General features: G+C 41.2%; 2 protein-coding genes across 2 annotated transcripts; one reads left to right on the top strand and one right to left on the bottom strand.

The window, feature by feature from the left end:
- Positions 1-816: 816 nt before the first annotated feature.
- dhx34 (DEAH (Asp-Glu-Ala-His) box polypeptide 34) lies at positions 817-13,425 on the top strand. The gene is made up of 16 exons (XM_031760408.2): positions 817-1,817; positions 2,952-3,263; positions 3,648-3,902; positions 3,984-4,086; positions 4,365-4,582; positions 4,687-4,861; positions 5,142-5,335; positions 5,432-5,533; positions 5,627-5,890; positions 6,131-6,298; positions 6,434-6,539; positions 7,293-7,399; positions 7,999-8,268; positions 8,487-8,678; positions 9,953-10,097; positions 10,244-13,425. The coding sequence occupies exons 1-16, from the start codon at positions 1,140-1,142 to the stop codon at positions 10,384-10,386; spliced, it is 3,432 nt and encodes a 1,143-aa protein (XP_031616268.2). The 5' UTR covers positions 817-1,139; the 3' UTR covers positions 10,387-13,425.
- A 174-nt stretch (positions 13,426-13,599) lies between these two features.
- On the bottom strand, positions 13,600-18,390 carry spred3 (sprouty related EVH1 domain containing 3). The gene is made up of 6 exons (XM_031760410.2): positions 18,162-18,390; positions 16,107-16,272; positions 15,780-15,948; positions 15,638-15,699; positions 15,349-15,507; positions 13,600-14,896 (listed from the first exon to the last, which is right to left on the bottom strand). Exons 1-6 carry the CDS (start codon positions 18,170-18,172, stop codon positions 13,892-13,894), a joined length of 1,572 nt encoding a protein of 523 aa, XP_031616270.2. The 5' UTR covers positions 18,173-18,390; the 3' UTR covers positions 13,600-13,891.
- Between the last annotated feature and the right edge of the window lie 983 nt (positions 18,391-19,373).

The raw sequence follows: 19,373 nt of genomic DNA, 5'->3' as shown, positions 1-19,373 counted from the left end.
TATTGTACATGTACAATGACAATAAAGCTCTATTCTATTCTAATCTTCAAACGAGAGTTGATGAAAGTTTTCAGTACCATTGGTTAAAACAACTGTATGCAAGTACATGTTGTTTGGTTACATCACCATTTTACCAAAGTCTGAAGGAGGATCTGAACTGTCGCCCTCAGGAAAGAGAAAAATGTTTAAGATGTTCAGGAACCACCAAGACTAAAGCCTACCATGAACTGGAGATTTAAAGAACATCAGTGTCACTGTCCACAGTGGAGCGAGTTTTACTTTGCCATGGACTGAGAGGGTTCCAACCAAGAAAGAAGCTCCTGCTCCAAAATTGACACAAGCCAAATGCCTTCAGGAGAAAAGTTTTACAAAGACTGAATTATTAAGCCGCACTGACAAAAGGTGGAGTAAAGGTGAAGCTTTCAAACATAAGAACACCAAATTTTGTAGCATAAGGGTGCCGGAATGATACTAGAAGTTTGTTGATGGGTACCAAAATGATCTGGTTGAGGTGCAACTTGCAAAGGAACATGTTTACAACTAATAGTGGGGGTGTAAGTATATATTTGACCCTTTGTGGATTTGCCGAAATCTCAAATAATTGTCCACCCAATTCTTGTCCATTTTTTTTTTTTTTTTTTAGTAATTAAAGATATACTACACGATCATTCTACCGGGGACAAAGGCAAGTTCAAATAAATCATTAACAACATTTTACGCTGTCAAAATGAGGAGCAGGTTTAGGGCGTGACATCTCTACAAGTCACCACTTTCTTTTTAAACGCTAGCTTTCACCGGAAGATCGGAAGATTTTAAAGGATGGAACGGAAGTTGTCCACCCGTATTATTGTCCCCTATTTAGAGTTTCCAGTTTTCCCACCGGCTTTTATTTTTGTAATATACAGTTGTCTGTATTTAGCATTTTAAAGCAGTATTAAAGATTTGTGTCATTCAGGCAAATGTAAACCTTTAGCGTTTGAAATGCGCTCTCTAGTTTATCTAGTGTAGATGTAACATTAGGCTGCTACGAGCCTGGAAAGGTGAATACATGTGGAAGTTATGTATTATATGAGGGGATTAGCCCGACTCCCGCTTAATTCTGGTGGAGGTAAGTAACGCTATTTTTTGCTAGTAACGCTATGGCTTCAGAGAAAAGGAGTTGGGACTGGGGGAGCTCGCAGTGCCGAGCCCAGCTGGACGAAATCTTTTTCCGGGAGCATGACTACATCCAGGCTGGCAGCTCTGAACATAAAGAGTTCTGGGCTTTCTTTGAGCGTTTCCAGAGGTTTAAAACGAAGAGAGACATGTCAGGCGCTGAAATCAGAAAGGAGGACAAAGACAAAGGGAGGGACAGGGGCAAGGTGGATCTTGGCCTTCCCAAAGAGTACGATGCTCGCTACCGGATTAACGTATCTGTGTGCACCAGGGACATCGAGGAGCACATGGGAAAATCAGAGCATAGAAGCAGACAGAGGTCCTCTGGACCAGGGGCTCAAGAGGTCTCCGACTGCCGCCTGGCGCTCCTGCATTTCCTGGATTTCAGCCAGAAACAGAGTTTTGGCAAACTTGCCAAACTTCGCCGGGAACAGAAGAACCTGCCCATCTTCCAGTACCGCGATCGGATAGTGGAGTTGGTGCGACTTCACCCAGTGGTTGTAGTGGCAGGGGACACGGGCTGTGGAAAATCAACCCAAGTCCCTCAGTACCTTCTCTCTGCTGGCTTCGATAACATCGCCTGCACCCAGCCTCGGCGCATTGCCTGTATATCCCTCGCAAAGAGAGTCAGCTTTGAGAGCCTCAATCAGTATGGATCAAAGGTTTGTCAGGACAGGTTGTTACATTTGCTGAATTCAATCCCAACCTTTCATCCAAAACGCTTAAAAGTGTGTAAACTTCATTTTACTTTGTAAACTTTAGGGAATTCTAAAAACTTTATAATTCGGGTACATCCGTTGACTGAAAAAATATCAGCTAGAATTTCCCTCATCGGTTAACTAAAAGGAGGGGGGGAATAGAAAAAGAATATAACCAATATTTGAGCAGAATAAATACAATTTTAACATATGGTGGAGTAAAAAATTATTTGATCCCTTGCTGAGTTTGTAAGTTTGCCTACGTCCAAAGAAATGAATGGTCTCTCATTTTTATACTACCGCTAGTTTTATTTTAATGGAGATACACATAATATTAACCAAAAATCTTAAAAACAGACTAAAAAACCCCTCCACCATTTTAGATAAAAGTTATAAATTGATCTGCATGCCACTGAGTGAAATGAGTATTTGATCCCCAAGTAAAACATGACTTAGTACCCTGACCCTTGTGGGCACGCATGATGGTAAGACATTGTAGTTGGTCGCCAGGTTTGCACACATTTCAGGGGGGATTTTGGCCCACTCGTCTTTACATAAATCTCTAAATTCTTTAAGTTTCTTGGCTGCCGCTTGGCATCTCAAACTGATTCCCTGATATCCTTTGATAGAGGTTGAAATGAAAGAAACTGATTCTGTGGACAGGTGTTTGTTACGTGGATACACAGCCAGTCTGTGGAAGCCAGAATTCTGCCGGCTTTGTGGGGAATCAAATCGTTATTTCACTTGGTAACATGCAAATGAATTTCAAATTTTTATGGAATGTTTTTTGTTCTGGATTATTTGTTGATATTCTGTTTTGCTCTATTAAAATGAAACTACCATAAAAGTTAGAGACTGTTTGCTTCTTTGTAAGTGAGCAAACTGACAAATTCAGATGAGGATCAAACACTTATTCACCCAACTGTATTATTTTCCATCTAGATGAGGATGACTACAGCAAGTAGAATAAAATCCATATTTAATTTAGTGAAATATATTATAGAAATTTCATTAAAGCACTGACTTTATTATAACTGCATTAAATATATGCTATTTTTCAGTTTCTTGGAGCTCACAAATGTTATTGGTCTTTTTCAGGTGGGGTACCAGATCCGCTTTGAGACAAGTCGAACAGCAACAACCAAGCTGCTGTTCCTTACAGAGGGGCTGCTGCTTCGACAGATCCAGCAGGACAGTACGCTGGCTCGATACCAGGTTGTGATTGTTGACGAGGTCCATGAGAGACACCTCCATTGTGACTTTCTTCTCGGGGTCCTGCGTTCTCTGCTGGCTGACCGCCCAGACCTACGTCTCATCCTCATGTCAGCCACCATCAACATCAAACTGTTCTCCAACTATTTCAGTGGTGCTCCTGTACTGCAGGTCCCAGGCAGGCTGTTTCCTATTCAGGTAACCAGAGGCAAACCCTAAACATAGGTGTAAATATGCATTTTACTCAAGATGATGTGATTTTTAAAACTTTGCATCTTGCATTTAGTAGGCAAAAAACATGCACTGAAAAGATACTGGGCCAAAACATTTTCATTCTTGATTTGTTTTTTTAATTTAGGATAAAACGCAAACAACAAGTCAAATGATTGAAGTTTTAAAAAAGCCACTTTTTAAAAAATTATTGTACTTGCTGTATTTGTTTTAAGTGCGCAAATTTTGATAGTCTAGGTGTTGGTTTCTATTTACAAATTTAAATGGTAAAATTTTGTATCAAAGTAGCAGACATGTCTTAGAGTTGTTTTTGTTTAATGTCCTGTTTTTCCCCTGTGGCATGGTACTTAGGTTATTTACCAGCCCATTCCTCCTGAGGAGCAGTCCTCAAAGTCTGAGAAACTGGATCCTAGACCGTATCTGCGCATCCTGCAGGGCATCGATCAGCGTTACCCCCCAGAGGAGCGTGGTGACCTGCTGCTCTTTCTTAGCGGTGTGGCAGAGATCTCCACCATCCAGGAGGCCTGTCAGATTTATGCCACACACACACGTCGCTGGATAATCTTAACACTGCACAGCACCCTTTCAATTGCTCAGCAGGATAAGGTACAGTCAGCTTTGAAGCTATTATTTAGAGTTACGATTTTCTAATTCTAATTGTGCCTCTGTCACTGTGTTACTCTTCAGGTGTTTGATATTGCTCCTCCTGGGGTGAGAAAGTGCATCATCTCTACCAATATTGCGGAGACATCAGTCACAATAGATGGAGTGCGCTTTGTTGTTGATTCAGGTATGAGTGGTACATTTATTCTCACCCCCTAGAGTTTGATGGTCCATCCTTGAAATTTAAATTTTGCAGCAAAGCTTTGTTTTAAATGACAAAACGTAATTAAATCAGGACGTAAAAGGCTTCAGAGAAGTTGAATGTGCAAAGCTACATTTTCTTGTTTAGCTTTTAAAATAGAGAATGCTATAGTGTTAACAACAGCAAAATAATGCACTACTTAAAAGTAGAACAGCAACTATAAAAATTGTTGTTGTTTTCTTTTTATTTAACTTGCTTTATAGGAAAGGTGAAAGAAATGAGTTTTGACCCTAAAGCCAAGATGCAACGCCTACAAGAGTTCTGGATCAGCCGAGCCAGCTCTGAGCAGAGAAAAGGTCGAGCCGGTCGTACGGGTCCGGGCGTTTGCTACCGGCTCTACTCAGAGTCTGACTACAATGCTTTCGCACCTTATCCTGTGCCTGAAATCCACAGAGTTGCTCTGGACTCCCTCATTCTTCAGGTAATAAGATTCTGTGAGTAGCAGGTTAGTAGAATCGTAACTGATTTTTTTTTTAACTCTTCTGCGTAAATTTTAACTTCATTTATTCATTTCTGTTCTTGCAGATGAAGAGCATGTCTCTTGGAGATCCACTCTCTTTTGTTTTTATTGATCCACCCCCGGCTGCAAGTATCCAGAATGCAGTTTTTTATCTAAAGGAACAGGGGGCGCTAGACAGTCGCGGTGAACTGACCTCTATTGGTAGTTTGCTGGCACAGCTCCCCGTTGATGTGGTCATAGGTAAGATTTCATACAGCAGAACCATGTTGGAGTTTGTTTTTTTCTTTTGTTTTGTGTTTTTCCTGAGTCATTTTTAGGATGCTTGCAAGAGAGTGCAATAAAGTGCAATAAATAACAAGAAAGTCTTTAACATGTTAAAATATGTAATATACATAATTTAAGGCTTTTCTTTCATAAAAAGTAATTATGCAAAGTTTCACATGGATTGACAGTGACACAGTGGTGGTCTCATGATCATCCATCAGCTGGATTCAGGTTAAGCATGTTTGTGTCTGTTTAGGGAAGATGCTGGTGCTGGGCTGTTTGTTTAACTTGGTGGAGCCCGTGTTGACGGTGGCAGCAGCCCTCAGCGTTCAGTCACCTTTCCTGCGTAGTTCACAGCACAATCCAGATTGTGCCACAGCCCGGCAGCCCCTGCATAGCAACCAAGGAGACCCCTTTACCCTCCTCAACACTTTCAATGCCTGGGTGGAGGTCAGTAAGACAAGCATCATGTTGTGTTGGATGTTTAATATAATGAGAATCAACACTGGAGGTGTTCACTGGACACAAAACTGATTTTGAAAACAGGTAAAAAGGGAGAGAGGTGGTGGATCAAGAAAATGGTGCAGAAGGAGAGGCTTGGAGGAGCAGCGGCTATATGAGATGGTGAACCTACGCAGACAGTTCAAGGCAGGCTCCTCACAAAGCATTTCATACATTCATAAAACATTTTCAGGCTTTTTAGCGATTGAGTACACGTATTGAAATCCCTCTCATTATTAGGACTTGCTGAGGAGCCACAGCCTGCTGGAATCAGAAGATAGCACTCCCTCTGGTGGTGACCGTGTGCAACGCAGGGAGAGGCTAACTGAGAGGAGAAAGCTGCATCAGCTGAAGAGAGATCATGAACAGCAGGAGGGAAGCAAACGTAAAGTCCTGAAGCTGGAGGAGGGTCAGGAAGGAGACTTCTCTTCAGGATCAGACACAGAGGAAACAGGAAGGTCTAAGAGGAACAAGGAGGGGTCTGGACAGAACTTGGACATACAGGTATCTTAGAAGGTGTAAGAGAAAAAATGATCACTACAAACTTGTTCTTAATTTTATCGCATCCCATCCCAAGTTTCTTTTGCCTAGTTTTTATAAAAAATATGACTTATTCCTGTTTTTCAAACTAGTAAGTTCAACTTTCAAATAAAGCAGCAAGTATAGCAGGCTCTTGTGAAAAGCTGAAGTCAGTTTTGTTATTATTAATATTTTTTTCCCATGGTGCTGTTTGGTTTGCAATAGGAGGTGAAGTTCAAGTTACGGCATAATGTGTCAGAGCTGCAGGAGGCTGTCAGCCAGGACTTGTCCTCACACCAGCAGGCTTTGCTCAAGCTTCTGCTTTGCAGAGGCCTGTACCCTCAGCTGGCACTGCCCGATGAACACAACTCCACCCGCAAAGACTCTGACCAGGTCAGGCTTCCTTCTACACTGAATTTCCTTTTATAACGTATGAATATACAGTAATCTGATTATTTCTATGGTGACTGAAAAAAATTAAGTAAGGAGAAAAATTAAACTTCCACTTTGTGATCTTATGTTGTGTAGGTGTTTCACACAAGGAATAAGCAAGGAGTGGTGATTCACCCAACCAGTGTGTTTGCCAGTGACCCAGAAGTGTTACAGGTGCCTGAGGGTGACACTGGAGAAATGGGTACAACCTACCTTCACATTCTTATTTTTTATTTTATTTGTTGTACAGCAGATGTAAAATAAAAACCGTTACACAGTTGATCTGATGATACCTCTTTTGTGAAGATCCTCAGATAAACAGACTTTGTCTTATCCAAATAGTTACCATCTCTATGTGATGTCTAATTAGTAAAAATCTTAATCTGTCTCTCATAAAATGAGTCGCTGTATTTGTATTTGTTTGATTCTCTTTGACCATCAGCGCCTTAGATGCTTGGTTGATTCTGAATTTCACTTAGTTTGAATTTTTCTTTGATAGATTGGATTGTAAATAAAAGTATTTTTGATATTTGCACAAATTTGGCTTGTAATTAGATAACGCTTTTACATTGGTGGGTTAATCTGGTCAGAATTATATTTTGAGATATTTAAACACAGCATTTCACAGATTTTCCTAAACATTTTTACATTTCACAGCCTAAATTCTCAATCAGATACCAAGGAGGAGCATTTCTTTTTCAAAGTTACTTTAAAACTAGCGAAAACAACATCTTCAGTAATCTGATTTATTATATGAAACCACATTTCCTGTCATATAAATCCAACTTTATATGACAAAGAGAAACTGTAACCTGCTCAAGGCAATTAAGGGTCAGCAGTGCTTTCATTTGTTTCCAGTTAAACAAAATCTCTCTTTTTCTGCCCTCTGATCACTGAGTTTACCTTTGATCTTCTATTGAATGTCTCACATGTCGTCTGTGTTTCCTGCCTGCAGGGCCTGATAGGAGAGACAGCACCAAACACCAGCTGTTGGCCTTCGTCACTCTGTTGGAGACCAACAAACCCTATTTGTCAAACTGCGTGCGGGTTCCAGCACTGCAAGTTAGTACCTGATGTGGGATATCCCTATTTCCTCCACAAACCACTACATTTTTAAAAAACATGTTGGATAATAATGCTTTGTATTATCTTAAAGCAACCTGATATTGTGAATGTAAACAAAACTAATCCAGTTTGATGCTATTACGGATTCAGAGTAGGACAAATACTTAACAGTAATATTTTCTTGAAATCCATTAATGCACTCGCTCTAGTGTTGCACCAAGTTGCATGCTTTAAATTAAACTAAACTGGATTACATGGTTTTCTCTTTGTATCACAGTGTGCTATTTGGGTACGCACAACACATGTGACAGTAAATTAAACTGGATTGTGTATTCCTTTCTTCCAGTTTATTTTATTTATTTTTTTTCCACTTAGTAACATATTAAGTAGCAAGAACTGTGGCACAATGTTGTCAGTTTGCAGGTTTAATAAAGAAAGGAACATCAGAATATGGGGATGAATAATGGCTGTGGAAAAGAAAACTTTATGTGGGGATTCTGTGTCAGGTTATGGTTTTATTTCATCGTCTCTTCCATTACCCCCAGTTTTTGCCAGTTCATACATGATGCGTTAATCATTTCTAATTTGTTCACCAGGCTCTGCTGCTGGTAGCAAACACTGTGGACACTAACGCTGACTGTACGCGACTAGTGGTGGACGGCTGGCTGGAGTTGGAGCTGAAGGAGCCAGAGGAGGCTCTGAAGGTGCTGTCCACGGCGCTTACTCTCAGGGCTGAGTGGGAGCGTCTGCTGCAGGCCCAGCTGGGACAGAACTCAACAGGGGGAGCAGCAGTCGGGCAGGGGGTGTCCCGCAGAGTTGTGCAAAAGCTGAGTGAAAGCCTGGTCCGCTTTCTGCTCTACACTGAGGTACTGATGTGCCAGCTTGGTTGTTACTGTATAATGGACTCAACTGGATGATCCTAGAACACAGAGAAGCAGAACAATAAAGTTAGAAGAGTCACCTATTTGTTCCAGAAACAATTTAACACATCACTAAACAGCTGATAAAATGTAAACAATGTATATAAGACCAATATGTTAATAATCAGAATGTTTTTTTGTGTATTTTTTACTTTCCCCGACAGGTCAGTTATAGCCTCCGGCGACTCTCAGCTTTCCAGACCCAGAACCTGTACATTGGTCCTCAGTTGGAGTCTGTGTTGTCGAACACTAAAGCTGGAGATTTAAACCCGCTGTTTCCAGGAGCCGAGGCCAAGCCAGACCCCATTAAAGGAGGCCTACGTGTCACCAACTTTTTCACCTACAACTGTCTGGCTGTGAGTTTGTCTAAAAACAGCTGCAATTTAGAAATGCATTGTGTTAAAGTTTCAAAGAAATTATTGTTTCAGCTCTTAGGGCTGTATTTACATATTACATTCCCTATATAGCAATGGAAGTTAAAAGAAGGACAGTTCTAGAGTTTTACATATCAGAGCATAATTTAAAAAATCATTTGGTCTCTAAAACATCCTAAAATTAAGAAAATAAAACATTGTCATTGTTTATTTACCAAGAAACTAAGCCGAAATGTACGAGCAGGGTGTAAAATAAACAAATAAATACATATAATAAAAGTAATAATTACCCAAATTGCTTCCATGGGAATTAAGATGGAAAGTAGCAGCCATCTGTTAATCAAATGCACTTGATTAATTGATCATCTGCAAGTGTGACCATCTCTGTTAAAGCAGTTTTGGCTGTTTGCTGGTCTGGAGTCTTCCTGTGTATAATAAAGTATACTGGAGTCAGATGTGACGCCATCTATCTGATAGCTAAAGCTTGGCTAACTGATCATCTACAACAGACTGGCTGAATAAGAAAAGAATCAAGGTGCTGGAATAGCCCTGCCAAAGTCCAGACCTCAACCTATTTGAAATGCTGGCGGGACCTTAAGAGGGCTATGCTTAAACCTCTCATGAGAGAGAATATGGTTGGGACCAGGTGATTTTTTTTTTTTATTATGTCCTGATATTTGAAACAACAGAAATGAAAGACATTGGAAATTTCTTTTTCATGACTGTAGGTTTGTTTGGGGTTTTTAAAAAGTTATCTGTGAGTTCTTTATATATTGTTTCACTTATCAACCTCCAAAATCAAAAGCTATGCCAGAAATTTAATCTCTTCCAAAGTAATACAAGTGACAAAATGCATTTTTTTGGAATACTTTTACCTTGTATGTGGAATCCAGAACTTTTTAAAGACAATGACCCTCAAAATTACTTTTATATACTAGACTGTCCCTTTCAATGTTATTCATATAGATGCAGAGTGTACGTCAGAGCCCAGATTATAACCTAACTGCATCAACAGAGACATTAGACAAAAAATAATTAAAGACCTGCAGTTTGGCTGTATATGGATTATAACGTGCCATTTCCTCAATCAAGTTATAATTAAAAATACAATTAAAAATTAAAATGATAGATGGTCAGTTCTAGGTTTAATGTCTTTTTTGTTCATGCATGAAAACAGATCATTTTGGAATGAAACCGCGCAGCTGGTCTTATTAAATCTACGCATTATTTTAATATTTCTAAATTATGATTTGCAGGATTCAAAAGACCTCTACAGTGAGTGTTTACGTACTTTCTGGAGCTGTCCCAACTGTGACCTGTACATGCCTCTAACTCCACTGGAACGAATGCATCATGAAACTTCCTGCAGGCCGGCTGGAGAACAGCAGCAGCCCGAGGAAGGTCGGGAATTTCTTTTGTACCGTACTCTGATTGGTTTAACACGAGCGTTAGGCCACATACTTTATTTTAGAAGAGATAAAGAATTTCATACGAAGTGTGAGTGTGTTTACCAACTGTGTGTGTTTTTATTTTGTATTTTATTTCAGAGCCAGAAGGTGGAAAAGCAAGCTCTTCATCAGTGTCGAGCCTTACCAGAGTTTATCACTGTGATGTGTGCAATCAAGACCTGACCCTCACCTCCACTGAGATCCTCAAACATAAAAGGCAGCACATGTACTCTGCAAAGTAATGGACCCCAGCATCCAAAGGATAACAGCTAATCACAGTTTTGGTGGAGGGGAGGGTTACTTTGTTTTGTTTTTTTGTTTTTTAATGGAAAATTTGTGTCTTCTTCCTCCCTTTTTAATACTTGTGGATTTTTTTAAGGCAATGTTACTGCCCTCTAGTGGTCACTGGATATATTCTGTTGTAGCTTGCTGTAAAGTCCTGTTCCCATAGGAGAGATGGGGGAGAGATTTTGTTTTTTACAAAACATAATATAAATATTTGAGTAATAATCAAAGGCAACAAAATAAATGTGTGTTTAACAAAAGAATACATTTATAGGCTTTTTTTTTTTTTTAAAGATTCCTTCCATAGCTCTATGGAACAGTTATAAAGCAATTTGAACCAGTGTTTGGGAAACAGCACAGTGAGTTTTATACATGCACACATGAGAAAGAAGAAAACGCTTTTAAAATATAGAGTGAGGGTTTAATAATGATACAAACCCACGATATGTAACACCTCAAAGCAGCACATTGGCACAAAGTCAGAAGTAAGACAGCACAGAAGATAAAAACCTGTCTCAAAAAAATAAAGAATCAGAATAAATATCTCAATAAATAAATAAACAGGTAATATCTCATTAATTACTTTGAAACTAATAAATACGTACATTTGAAAATATGCACATTGGCAGAAATTAATAACCAAAAAAGGAAATAGTACTTAATACAGAGTTACTTAGAAATCATAAGTTATTGATTACTCAAATCAAAAGGCACATTTATTAAGATGTAAGAATGGGGCCTGCAATTGTGATTGCATGACTGTCAGTACTGTACTCTAACACCATTTCTGAACCAGAAGCAGCAAACTGTGTGCAATGGCTTTACTAGTTCTGCACCATCGAGTGAACACGTGTGTCTGTGTGTGAGGGTCTATCAGATTTGTGGAGAGTGTGTGTGTGTGTGTGTGAGAGAGAAAGACAAAGGTTTTGAATCAGGGGATGGCAGTCTTGTGACTGGGTTTGGATTTCCTGCCGTTGTGACAGGGCGTCTTTAAAAAAAAATTAAGAGGACCAACAATGTTGGTTGGCTGGCCTAGTAGTAAAGACAATGTCCCATAACCAAGAGATCGAGGCTTGTGTTCATCAGCAGTTGCATGTCCTGACTCTGAACCCTACTGTCTCTTCACTCACTTTAAGTCACTTTGGATAACAATTCTTGGCTAAACTTAAAATGTAAATAATATGGTGAAGCTTCTGAAAGGTTCATTCTGCCATAATTTAAAGTCCACCCAGGTGATGTTGCATTTGAGACAACGAAACTCGGTCAACACTGGTTTCCTTATACAAAACGAAGGTATATCCATCACTTACACTAGTATTACCTTTCTGGGATTCTCAGTACATTCCATGTGTTAAATTTGTTGACTTTTGTTTTTTTTTAAAGCTGCAAAATCAACATCTTTTTTACTTTGTGATGATTTTTTTAATGACTTAAAGCTTATTGCATTTAATACATATTATATAACCATTATGGCCCCTTATTTAAGTTTTTTCACTTAACAAAAAAAGCCCAAATTTTCTTGTTGTATTTAATTTTGGAAGTGAAGCACCTTTCTATAGTGGAACTGGTGTGCTTGTCTTTTATGCAATGTGTCAATTTGTAAGGTGAAACACAAAAAGACAGACTGTAAACAAATATCCCTGTACCTGTATTCTAAGGAATTCCTACAAAAACGAAAGGATTTTTTTTTGTCCCAGTAATCCATTTGTTGGTCTATTAATGCACCTTTAACTGGTTATTAACTGGAAGTAGAAATGTATCCTGCCAATCAGCAAAATAAAACATAGAAATGCAAGGTACATCACCAGCAACATTTTTAAAAATGTCTCGGGGGAAATTCATCTTTAATGCCAGCTTTAAATTCACAAAATCTTCCGCACCCTGGGTGGAACAGAAACTTGGAGCTTTGTTTCTAAATCACGCAACCGCTCCAGTTGTCAACAGGCAGTGGGAAAGTTTGAATAGAATAGCGTAAAAATAGCAGCTTTTTTGACCTTCCACTTAAAGCAATGTTAACAACCGCATCGCCTGTTTCATTCGGCTTTTTCAAGTTAATGTGTCTTTTTCTAATCACAGCGTCAACAGTCGGCAGCAGACGCGTTCAAATGTCGCACCTGCGAGCTACGTGCTGCTGCTCAAAGACAACTTTGTGTTCCTGTTTTTCTTTTATGCTTGATGTCGAGCACAGCAACACACTACAGTATTCCGTTTCAACACTTTTCCATTACTGCTTAGTGTATACTAACATGAGTAACCGGTACAAAAATAAATTTTGAAGCATTGTTCATTGCACTTACATTTTTGGTGGTGTCTCATACAGAGGCCAAGACACGTCAACAGATTGGTTACCATGGGGTCCTGTTTTCTTTTTCTTTGGGGACAGTGCAGTCACTGTGTACATTAGGTAGAATAGACTCGCTCAGAGGCCTCAGTTGTAAGCACCTTGACTGATTCAACAAGTACAGTGGTGGGATATGAGGATTTCTATGATTTATATTGAAAATACTTGGGAAGATGGGAAAAAAACATGTATGCGCAAATGTGAGGGTGCTGAATGCTAGACACACATTCTCTTTTCTTCTTTTTGGAAACAAAAAAGTAACCATGTGTTTGGTTACAAAGGATCATTATGAATCATGTTATGACTTTTAAGTCTTGGTGGTCGTCATTGCAACTTCCCTTAACAATAATTGTCTCTTTGCATTTGATAACCTTTCTCCCATTGTGGTATAATGCGGTATAATCAAAGGACAACACTAGTGGTCTCAGATGCTTGTACTCTCTTGAAGACTGCATGCACCATGTGCTCATTCACACCAAACATCTCTCCTTTTTTTTTCTTTCCTTAAGTTTTTAGTAACATCTGAGGTAAAATTAGAGGTAAAGGGTGACATCTGTTCATCTGACTGATAAACAGGCCAACATGGAACAAATAACTTCCCCAAGATCTCATGTTTGTGAGTACGTGAATGTGTGTGCCATTTGGGGATTCTGTCAATATGTTTTACATTTAATAAAATATACCAATTAAAATTATAACAATCATATATATAAACATCTTTTGTTTTTTGAGTTTTTTTTCCTTTCTAAATTAAAAAAAACGGACATTTGAAACAGTGTACACTTCACTGTTGCCTCTGCCACCTTCTTTCTGTGATAAAGTCACTGACAGCTAACTCTAGATGAGCCACTCCTCAGTAAATCCACTACGACGCCCACAGAGCCTGGTCTGAGTGCAATGCACCTACAGCAGGCATGGACCAGTGAGGAAGGCCCCAGGTTGAAAAGAGAAAGAGCCGAATGCAGCGGAAGGCTGTGGGGCTTTGGCGGGCCAGAGGTCTGGGTCTACTGAGAGCACTGTTCCTATTTAGGGCCAACCTTCTGCTTCCTAACAGATGCTCTCTTCTCTCAATACCCAAACCCCCTCGGTCCAGGAAACCCCTCCCTCCCAAAAGCCTGGCTTCATCGGACTGCTTTGTGCTTTCCCCCACAGCAGCCACACCTCTCCCCACATCGCAGGCAGGCGCGCAAAGGCAGGTAGCAGCACATGCAGGGCACAAAGAGTGACAGGGCCAGGAGGGCCAACCAGCGGGCACAGCAGAGGGGGTGCGGGTGGCCCCCCATTGAGTCATCACATGAACAAGGCTCCCAGAACTCTCCCTCAGAGTCCGACATGCAGTGGTAGAGCAGACTCTCTGCACACCACACACAGGTCCACTGGCGCAGGCAGTGCAGGGCCGGGTCTGGGGCATCTCTGCATCGGCCCCGCCCATTCTCTGAAGCACTGAAAACAGAGCGGCAGTACACACAGCGAGACGAGCATGACGATGAAGCCTGAGGGCACGGGCTGTCATCATCGGGAGAGATTACTCCCGGGTCACCACTACTACTAGCTCCTCCTCCTCTCTTACGAGTCCGCGACCGGGGAGTGGCCAGCGATGTGTGGATGCAGCAGGGCGACGGTGAGCCTTTACCCGTCTCCTGGGGTGAGCCGGCACCTGAGGACACGCCGGATACAGCATTGGGCATGGACATACAGATGGGTGACGATGAGGATAAACGCTGGGAGGCTTTACTGTCCAGGCTCACAGTCACATCACAGCCCGCCGAACCCACTCCCGCCAGCTCCTTCTCAAAGCGAACCACGCACAGCTCTGACTTGTCCTGCAGGCTTCCTCCACCACCAACAACCACACCGCCAGTTAGCCCCCCAACCATAGTCCTTGTGGCCCCTGCCCGTCTGTAATCCTCATAACCTCGAGAACCCCACAGGTCTTTGCAAGGGTCCACACTGTGCAGATCTCCCTCCTCCAGCAATGAAATAGTGGGTGAGAGGGGGGACAGGGGAGATGAGGCTGGGGGACCTACAGGAGGAGTAGGTGGAGCAGGAGGTGGGGGCGGGGGCGCTGGGGGATTCAACACAGCCGTCATTTGTGAGAGCTGGTGCTGGCCCGACCTGGTGTGGATCTGTGGAGAGGGTGTAGGATTACAGAGTGAGTCAGGAACATTGTGTACTATGGCAGTGATTATAGAAGGTTTTCATTTCTCAGATATCCCACATTCATACACAAGAAATAGAAAAGGCCAAACCTGTTAAAATTTCACTTTCTGCATTCTAGATGTAGAACAAATAAACTTGCATGGACTTAAGGGTGGGGACAGAGGGGGAAAAAATCAACCAAAACAGTCCGTGGGTTTTTTTTTGTTTTTTTGTGGATCTAAAACAGCTTACAAACCTCTTTCTAGGTCGTATTTGTCTGCAGAAATCATTACTCAGCTTTTAAAGTGTTTATTGACGAGAAGATGCACAAGTAACTGAAAAATCTGTTACAAATGATATCAAGATGTGCACGTTATTCTCAGTGCAGTGGTATGGTATAGTCAGTAAAGTACAGCTAGAGCAGGAGGTGGTGTGCTACCTGAGCAGGTGTCTGCGTGGTTACAGCATGGCTGGATCCAAAACTAAACTCTTCCGACCGCACGAAGCAAGTAGACGATGACTCGCTTGTCACTATGGTGATGGGTTTGGGAAGCATCTCCTTTCTGCTGTTGGATGACGACTCACTTCCTGTATGAGACTGATAGAGGTTGCATGGCACCCCGCAAATCAAAAATCAACAATGACTGCATTTGGGTCAGGTGACAGAATACACAAACCCATTTTAGTGAATATGTGGTGGTCAAACAATGACCTGTTCAGTTACTCACAGCTTGTCCGTCATCCTCAGTGTCGGCCTCTTCTGGCGTGGAGGATGAGGGCGAGTCAGAGCCTTGAAAACGTAAAAAGAAATGACTTAGGTTTTCCTACATATTTTCTATAAATCAACTTTTATACGCAGCTCATGTCTACCTCTGTCGAGCTTGTCTATGACAGTCTGAAGCCCTTTCTCAAAGGAGATGGCATCGGCAGGGCTCTGGAATGTAAGGCCAAACTTTCGATCCTCTACTCGCCAGTGATGGAAGATGGGGTTCACCTTGTTGTACACTAACCCTTTTTGCACTGCACACTCCAGCACCGGCTAGACAGAAACAGTATTCCAGACAATTTAAGAAGTTAGTTAACCAATTAAGATATAGTCCTTCCTTAAGTTTTAAGACAACATAGATCTACAGTCTTTGGATGGTGTTGACAAGCAACGTGTCACCAAAGACAGGCATAACACACGCACACACTCACTGCTCGATCTCGCAGCCGTTCTCCACGTATGATGTACTCCCTCCGTCCCCTGCCATCATGACTCCGCCCCCTACATATGACCACATGACTGAGGCCACCACCTCCAAGGGGCACCCAACCGCCACTGGAGTCATCACGTGTCATCACCACCGCACGAACACGCACACTGTCAGGGAAACCAAGAGTGAAAGCCAAGAGGCCATGGCTGATTAAACAATGTACCCTAATGTCTTGATGCATGCTCAATCATCCAGGTGAGGAAATCCCAAAATGTCTATTCTGTTCATCTGGCTGTAGCCTTTTCAGTGGGAGAAAGACTTTGTCACTCATCCAAGTGATTTCTTCTTTTCACTCTGAGACTAAAAAACTCTACGTCCAGATGAACAGAATTACTGTACTGTAATAATAAACATACACTGGCACACACATGAGCACAAATACCTGCAGCAACTGATATGCACAGTCATTCAAGTGATCAACTTTCAGAACACAAAAATTCAGTACAGAGTGAGGATTTCAGGGTCAGGATTGATGCCAGCACACGTTTCCACAAAGAAATTCACACAAAAACCACAAAACTGACAGCTTAGTTGGACTATGAGTCGTGGCTTTGCAATATGACCGCTCAAAGGTATATCATACAGTAACTCACAGCTAAGGCAATTACTCATGTGACCGGTAAATCTAATTTTAAGTATCAGTCTGGTTTGGTGTTATTTAAGCATTTCTGCTGCTAGGAGTGCTTGAAAATTAAAGCTAGAATGATAGGCTATAGTGTGAGCCATGTGGGTTCAAAATTAAGGGGCTATGGAGCAAATTGATAGAAAGAACGCCAAGGTTGAGGAGAGAAATGGCCAAATGGGAGGAGGGAGGAAGAATGAGTGTTTCCAAGATAGACGTATCAATGAACGCACCCATCGCCATCAGAGGCCCGGCATTCTTACAAAAAGAAGAAGAAGAAGAAGAAGCTGCTCTCGCCAAATCGGCTGAATAATTCAGCACTGCAGTTCGACATGTGTTTGTAATGCATGCACAGCCGCATCTTTTTGTCATTTTTCAAAGCACACTGAATTTGAATTGTTGCAATTATTTTCTTAAGACGCTCCTTGTCTCCATTCCGCCCCTGCTGCACGCACTCATTAACACACCCCGATATTATGTTATATTTTTTTATGAATGGGATGGAGCGAGACTGGATTTGACACCGCACTGCGCGTTATACATTTCGCCGCAAAAAATGTTTTAGGCCCAAATACAATGCAATCGCGTGTGGAAAAAGGGAAGAATGGAGAAGAAGAAGAAGAAGAAGAAGAAGAAGGAAAAAAACGAACGAGTGGGTGAGAGGATGGAGAGGAAACGAGAGATGGGGGGAGGGGGCCCGATTAGAAAAGGGAAGAAGGAGAGGAGGGGTGAGAATGAGGGAGAGCGAGGGAGAGAGAAAAATCACATTTCATTCATAAAGTTTGGCTTTAAAAAATCATAATGAAACCCCGAGACACGTTGATAAAAATCACAACGCCTCCATCCCTCCCTCGTTTTACTGTAGCCATGTCTTGAATGACGCGATGCTGGCCCCAAACTCGCCATATTTCGCCCCCCCCTCCCTCCATACATTTTACACACTGACTGATTTCGTGCTTGTTTTTACCAATCACTAACCACGCATTTCGTTTTTGAATTGCTGCATAGCACCCGATGTTTGCTCAGTACATTAATTGTTGTTATTTCGTTAATTTTTGTGCGTGCATGCCGTGTCCCAGTCATCCAAAAAGCACAGGTCCACATGTAGGTGGCTTGACATTTATCACAATTTGGCGTGGATATATCGGAAATGGGGTGTATGCTGTTGATTCAAAACTACGTAATGGTGTTTTTATTCTCGGCAGCCTGCTAAACTGTAGAGCACTGAATGTGATAACAGTGCATGATACTGGTGTAACACTGAGGGTGGTGGCGTTCTTTCCTATCCGTTTTTTTTTTTGTTGTTGTTGTTGTTTTTTGGCGGACGACTGAATATATATGTGCAATGTTAAAAATGAAAATGTAAGGACTTACTCGCCCTCCATGGCTCGGTGTTGCCCGCCGCTTGCAGCAGCCCACCCCAGGGTCTCCTCTCTCTCTCTCTCTCTCTTTTTATCCTCCTTTCAGGAAACACTCAGACTCGCTCACATTCTCTCTCCATCTGCTCTCATTTTCCTAATCTTTCTCTCTCTTGCTCTCGCTCTCTCTCTCCACCTTGATGTCGTTTCGGTGTATCAGGATAGGCTTGAGGTTGCAGCAGCCATTTTCCGCTGGCAGCATCCTCCCTCTCTCTCTTTCTCTCCCTCCCTCCCTCCCTCATTCTCTCTCTCTCTCTCTCGCTCCAAATCACTCCCTCTCTTATTCCTTTTCTCACTCTACCTGCCGTGTGCCAGCACATCCACACTAATCATTGACAGCATCGCGGCTTTAGCTAGCCTATAGGGTTTTTCACCATGTGATTTTAAATGGCTGATAATGATACCAAGTTGCTGATACATGCAGTGACTTGGGTGGTGAATGAAAAGCTCGGTAAAACCATCAATGACCTCTGGTTGATCCGTGATAACTGTGGAGAAAACTAAATTCTATGAAATTCTATGAAATGCAGGTAAAATAAAATTCTAATTCTTTATAAAGAATAAGCCCGGCACAGTAACAGTAATTAATTACATTTTAACAGTTTATATATACAGTTTATATGCAACCAAAAGCAGGGCAAAAATACCGTTTAGTCCCCTACAAGGTCCACAGTTTTGGCGAATCCACAAAGGTTTCAGCACCATGGACAGCAATTCACCATAGCGTAATGAAATGGTACATCCCCAATGTGAAGGCATTTAATTTGGGGTTAAACGCTGTGTTTCAATACACTCTGGTCACTTTTTACTTTATGATCATTTTTATTACTTTTTAAACAACAAATATACTGTATACTACCTCTGTGTGGCTATTCATATAGGCCGTATATTTACTGCTAGTATTTTTTAAGCAAAAAAAAAAAAAAAAAAAAAAAATGCAGGTAAAATTAGAATGCATACTATTTTAGTATAACCCCAGTACAGTAATGTTCCCTATACTTACAATCTTTACAGTTTATATTATGTAGCTGACAATGAAAAGTAAAAGATATATATATATATGCACTTAACACTGTATCAATGGCACTCTGACAACCTTTGATTTTGTGGTAATTTATTACTTTCTTCTGCCATAAATATACCAGCCTACTGTTTGAACTTGGAAAAA

The sequence above is a fragment of the Oreochromis aureus genome, linkage group 14 (assembly GCF_013358895.1).
Source record: "Oreochromis aureus strain Israel breed Guangdong linkage group 14, ZZ_aureus, whole genome shotgun sequence".
NCBI lineage: Eukaryota > Metazoa > Chordata > Actinopteri > Cichliformes > Cichlidae > Oreochromis > Oreochromis aureus.
Note: the sequence above shows the minus strand (reverse complement) of the source record. Positions and strands in the feature narration are given on the sequence as shown.